Source organism: Agrilus planipennis, unplaced genomic scaffold (genome assembly GCF_000699045.2).
Source record: "Agrilus planipennis isolate EAB-ADULT unplaced genomic scaffold, Apla_2.0 scaffold207, whole genome shotgun sequence".
In the NCBI taxonomy this organism is placed as follows: Eukaryota; Metazoa; Arthropoda; class Insecta; order Coleoptera; family Buprestidae; genus Agrilus; species Agrilus planipennis.
In genome coordinates, this window is record NW_020438969.1 from 185121 (window position 1) to 191887 (window position 6767).

The following is a 6767-nucleotide window of genomic DNA, read 5'->3' on the forward strand; positions in this document are numbered from 1 at the left end:
TCGATATTAAAAATTTAAACAATTTGAATTAAAACCATTAATTTATCTCTATTACACCTCTTATATTTCTACTATTAATTATGTTAATAATAATTGTATTTGCAGCATATATATTGTTTAAAGATATTTATATTTTAAATATAAGATATGGCAAACAACATCATATATCAATGATGAGGACATCTTTCATCTAAGTAGGAAAGAATTAAGTGATCGCTAAGTTACCATCAACTTGTCACGTATTCCTACGTGACCTAATCAAGTAACTTAATGATAAAAAGGAAATACCTTTCTTTGCCGTTGAAAATGCATAGTGTAGCGAGCGCGAGTGTGTTTGTGTGCGATCGGGCACACGTGTGTGTTAACGGCTTATCGATTCGCGGACTAGCCACGGGCGCCTTTCTTCATGTGCGCCGTATTGTAAATGTGTGTGTCGTGCCTGCGTTCTGGAAGAGCAGTTAAACAGTTCAAAGAAAATGTAAACTATCCGGACGTTTTCCAGAAGGTTCTAGAAAGTAAACAAAAGAGTATTTAAAGGAAGAGACGATCGCCGGTAAGAGGAGAAATAAATTGACCGTTGCAGAAGTGAATCGAGATATAAATGGACAGTGATAGCAGTGAAATAAATAGCGCAGTGAATAGTGATATATCAACGGTAGTATAACTAAATAGAATAATTCATAACCTAAGTAGTAATAATTTAATAGTGTTTTTAACTTCTTTAATAATTAGTGTAAATAAATAGTTTTGTCTTTATCAGTCTTAAAAGTTAATTTTGTTAAACCCGGGAACATTACAATAGTATGAAATACCTGTGGTATTACTCCAGATGCCAAAACATTTCTCTGAAATATATCAGCATAACCAGCCAAGGAATCAACTCCTTCTTGTATTCTTGCCCCTCCAGAATCGTTCAATCCAACAACAGGCGCTCCAACCAACATTGCTTGATCCATTACCTTACATATTTTTTTAGCGTGGGTGGTTGATAAACTCCCACCAAACACTGTAAAATCTTGACTAAAAATGTATACCAGTCGTCCATTGACTAAGCCATGGCCCGTTACTACCGAATCGGAAGGAAACTGTAATAAAAACGTAAGGTAATCTATATCAACAATGGTATTGTAGTAGTAAATAATAAAAACTTTTGTATACTTATTGATTGTAAGTTTATTGCATGAATGATTTTGATAACAATTATTTTAACCGTTCTTATTTCAAGTTGTTTTTACCCATCGATAGTTTCTGTAGAGGCTGGTTGATATGACCTATTCAGAGTTATGATAAATATTTATTGTTATCCCCTAGTGGTTCTCTTGGAAAAAAGAAAACGTCATGTGGGTCTGTTGTCTCCTTAAGCCAGAGGTCTTTATTCTTACTGGAATTGTTATTTTGATCTCTTCGGTAGTTTGTAAAATATTATCTATTGATATATTTGAAATTGTTTGCTACCGTTAATCTGATGTTAGCAAATGCAAGGTAACTAATTTTTCAGAGAAACATTGAATTGATAAGGACCATAGGGGAAAATAAGTTTCCAAGAGAACCAAGACAGGGTACGGATTCCAAGTTGCTGTATATCTGAGTGCAGTTAGGTTTTTATTATATATGCTTCTGAAGAAGCGTTTTAAAATAATGGGTTCGGCTATAGATAATTCCTTAAAGAGCGGGTACCAAGATTGTAAACTTTATCGATTATAAGAAAGGATGGGAAGGCATAGAAAAACATATTTTTTTCAGTTTAGAGTAAATGCGTCAATAAAAGTAGAATCAGGATCTGGTCTCCATGAAACATATTTTTCGTATTTTGCATTTAATTTTGAAGCAAATAAATCAATATCTGGAGGGCCAAAAGTGTTTCTTATAATTTTTGCAAAGGCCCCGTTGTTTAATTCGTATTCCGTATTAATATTTTAATGTAATATTAATTTCTAGATAGTAGGTCTGTATCTATGTTACCATTGGCGTAGGCCTGTAAATTTGAACTGTTAGAATTTTTGGAAAATTTCTGACCTTTCCTTGGGACTGCTGTGAAAAGTCAGCCAAGTACAGAAACCTATGGGTATAATAGTCGTAAGACTGTTTTCTATTGAATGTTAACGAATTTAGTAATAGTACTGCGGAGATAATTTTTAATTTTATGAAGTACCGAAGATAATGTCTTCGCCGTGTAGTTAGGCACAGGCAGCAGACATAGTCAGCAATATTCATAATGCAATATTGATATGCGGATGTACCTATGTCTTCGAGATGCTTTTCGTTAATGTAAAAAAACTCTATTGGAGGGTTTTGCTAGGAGCCACATCTATAGTCTTTAGATGTTGCCGAAAATGTACACACTCATTTTATAAATTAGCCGCACCAGCAGGTATGTTTACTACTTTTGCATAATTATTGAGACCAATCTGGACTTTACTACCTCATAGATGAATATGATGAAGTATAGTTTGTATACATCATTACCTTTTTATACTAAGTTAAAAATCTTATCCACGACATAGGAATGTAAATAAAATTATTCTCATAAGTAAAAGTGTAAATACAAGTTAAATCCATCCAAATTTGAACAATTGAGTACCGTTGTCGAGGCCCACTGTGCATGGTGCTTCACACATTTTAATCAGAAAAACCTTTTCCACCATACTTTAACCTAAACCAATAATGCACAACACTTCGCACAAGTCAACCAGTGTCTTTTCTAACCATAACCTAAGTTTACAGAAAGTACCATTTAACGCAAACTAATCAAAAAATCCTCTCTCACTATAACGTAATCAAAACAAATTGTGCCTGGTCATCACCCATGTAAATCAGGGTATCCCCCCCATAGCTTGCTAAAGTTTATGATATAAACTACGATGGACATCTGAAGTGTATGTGTGAATTGCACTTAAGTCGAAAGTGCTCCTCAAACAAAACACGGCAGCCAGAAAACTATCATCAGTCAACTTTATGGGGCGCAAGTTGGCTCACGAAAAAGTCAGCATTTCAAGACTGGACCGCGCTAACTCATTATTTATAGAAGTCTCTATAAGCTACCACAATATTAAAATGGTTATCGATACAGGGGCATCCAACACCATCGTTCGCCCTTGTATGGTAAAACTGAAAGGCTAAAACTACTCTTTAGTGCAGGACTTATATATTATGGTGCAACACTTCCCATTTTTGATGGAAAGGTCTCGTAGTCTGTTAACCTGAAGCAGTTTGGAGCAGCGGCAGAATCATATTGCTGGACTGATTCAGAGAAAGCAACAGCACCAATAATTTCCTTACGAGGGGAGGCGCTGGATATACTCCCACGAAAGCCTGAGTGCTAACAGTATAACTTTCAACATCTTATCAATCGCCTAGAAATGAGGTACGACGATAAACATCTCCAGCAGGTACATCTGAAAATTGAAAACCCGTAACCAAAGAAGTGACAAGACTCTTCAACAGTTTGAGTCGGATTCGTAAGATTAGCCTGCCCCTCACTAGTTCATAGACCAACTGACAGTGCAATCATTTATTGACGGAGTCAGGGACGCCGAGCTACAGCAAGCCTTAATTTTAGCACGCCACAAGGCTACACGTGAAGTACTGTCATACGCCCTGGAGTTTGAAGCGGTGAAACAAGCTTCCAAAGGCCATGCACGGGTGCGACAAGCAGAAATTGACGATAGGAGAAGAAAGTCACTGCTAGAAACACAGAAGAATGGAACTCAAAATGTGCAATATGGAAGAACTGGTCATTTTGCTCGAGACTGCATGAACTACGATGGACATCTGAAGTGTTGGAATTGCACATAAATCGAGAGTGCCCCTCAAACAAAATATGGCAGCCAGGAAATTATCATCAGTCAACTTTATGGGGCGCAAGTTGGCTTACGAAGGTGTCATTATTTCAAGACTGGACCGCGCCAACTCATTATTTATAGAAGACTCTATAAGCCACCACAATATTGAAATGGTTATCGATACAGGGGCATCCAATCGTTTGTCCTTGTATGGTATCGGAATGGCAAATTCGACCTTTGGCCAAAGACTGATTTTAGCTACAACTACCAGGAAGACTTCACCAATTCATGCAGAATGCAATGTCGACATTAGAATTGGAAATGCGATCCTATACATTTGGGTATTGGTGGCCTACATAGTATATGATGTCATTAGTGGATTGGACCTTCTTCAAGAAAATGGAATCGACTTAAATCTAAACACTACAATGCACATCGGTGAAGAAGAGATAGTTATGTTAAATCCTAAGACGAGGCTTGCTGCCTGCAAGGTGATCGTAGAGGAGGATCAAGTCTACAGAGTAACTCCGAGAGCATTGTGAAATAGACGACAACATCGGTGGATTGGTAGGGGTAGTTGAACCAGATAATCAAGACTTGACACAGAAAGCATTATTGGTGGGACGTATGCTCGTAAAAAGTGGATCATCATCAATACCGGTTAGAATAGCCAATTTGATAGACTTAGAACAAAAGATCTGCAAAGGAAATAGTTGGGTGTCAATTTTCAAGAAATTGTCAGCTACAAGATTGAAGCTAAGTCCCAAGAAATGCTTTGAGAGCTACTGGCTGTGGTTAAAACCGTCGAACATTTCCACAAATACCTGTATGGACCGAAATTCCTCTTAAGAACGGATTACGCCGCCTTAAAGTGACTACAAGAATTTAAGAACCCAGAAGGACAAATTGCGTGATGGTTACAACCACTTACAGTGGTACTTCCGAAGAAAAGAATTTCAGACATCTTTCAGACGTAAGCTAAAAATATATAGAAAGTTTAGTTGAAAAATATCAAATTAATGATTCAAAAACTTATAAGAAACCAATGGAGGTCAACCTAAAATTGGAACCTGCAGAAAATGTTAAAAAGGATCTAAAATATCGCAATTAATTGGAGCTTTATTATATATAGCAAATTGAACTAGAATGGATTTATCTTTTGCAGTAAACTACTTGAGTCATTACAATAAAATAATTAAATAATAGTCACTATAAATTTGCTTTACACGTTTTAAAATATTTATATTCAACTCATATTATAGAAAATTTGGAATACCAATAAGAGTCCAGTACTTTGTAAAATTCCAAAACAAAAGATATTATGCTCTCGCTGACTGCGTAGAGGAAATTGTACCGATTAAAAGGATTTTAATAAAATTGGGTGTTATGAGTAATTCCTCAGGAACAATTTATTAAGACAACACAGGAGCTATCACACTTGCCGAAAACAGAAAATTTTCAAAGAATTCAAAACATAGATGTAAGTTTCCATTTTGTTCCTGATAAGAGTCCAGTACTTTGTAAAATTCCAAAACAAAAGNTACTTCAACTTTTTGCCAACGTGACACCAATTTTTGTATGTCAGTATTGTAGAACTCCATGGATTTTAAATTAAAAAATTTTTGTTCCGCATTTATTTCATCATCCCGAATATTGAACTGCCTATGCACTGTGTGGTTGTCAAAAAAGGTGGTAATCACTTGGCAGAAAAATTTAAAACCAGGTTCACAAACTTCTGCCCGGTGGGAATATCTTTCGATTGATTAACAAAAAGGTTATTTTTAAATGAGCGTTTATTTTACTCGTTGAAGCTGTTAGCTGATGATAACAGTGATGCTTTGACTCGTTTTCAAAAACTCATAATAGACAATTCCGATTGTTGTTAATCAGACAAATAATATAATCTTGTTTTGATGCAAGGAAGCTCTGGGAGTGTGTGAAACCAAATGACACTTCCTTCAGCTTTCGAATGGTCTACCATAAGTGTTTTCCGAGCCAAAATGCATATCTCGCATACCAAGTGTTACTTGTGGACCCAATTCTGTTAGGTTTAATGGGGGTCACAAGGTATGGCTATATCAAGGCAAAAGGGACGCTGCCCGAAACTACAACAAGTTTGGGATCGTTAATATAATCGGGACGATCAGTCGTAGAGGGCGAGATGTTTAACTGGCGCTGCGAACAGGATACAAAGTAGCTCTTTCAGCATCAAATTGGGTAACCACCATTGTTCACCAAAACCGTTAACTGCATTTTTCGAGGTATCAATCTCTAATCTAATCTGGTCATACAATTTAAGACACCGCTACATCGAAATCTCACTTCGACGTAATCACCAAAGTAAGGAAACACCTGCTGTTCTCTTTTCTAAGGAATTACCAATCTTCCAAGGGATTAATGAAGAAGAATAAGGTCCTATTTATCCATTTAACTAGCTTAAAAACAAAAATTTATAACTAATCGTGAACTGTTAAACGCTCTAAAGGAAATCAAAATGACTCTCACTACAGAACAATTCTAATTTTAATACCGATAAACAATCGCTATTCTTTATCGATATTAAAAATTTAAACAATTTGAATTAAAACCATTAATTTATCTCTATTACACCTCTTATATTTCTACTATTAATTATGTTAATAATAATTGTATTTGCAGCATATATATTGTTTAAAGGTATTTATATTTTAAGTATAAGATATGGCAAAACAGAAAAAACAGAAATACCTCAACATCAATATATTCATCTAAGTGGGAAAGAATTAAGTGATCTCTAAGTTACCATCAACTTGTCACGTATTCCTACGTGACCTAATCAGGTAACTTAATGATAAAAAGGAAATACCTTTCTTTGCCGTCGAAAATGCATAGTGTAGCGAGCGCGAGTGTGTTTGTGTGCGATCGGGCACACGTGTGTGTTAACGGCTTATCGATTCGCGGACTAGCCGCGGGCGCCTTTCTTCATGTGCGCCGTATTTGTAAATG

General features: G+C 36.0%; 1 protein-coding gene across 1 annotated transcript in view; it reads right to left on the reverse strand.

Annotated features, from left to right (window-relative positions):
* Positions 1-6767, reverse strand: part of LOC108738708 (propionyl-CoA carboxylase beta chain, mitochondrial-like) — a 36064-nt gene that overhangs the window by 18166 nt on the left and 11131 nt on the right. The window contains 2 exon segments of the mRNA XM_025975367.1: positions 825-844; positions 846-1085. Coding sequence (XP_025831152.1) covers positions 825-844; positions 846-1085 — 260 coding nt within the window.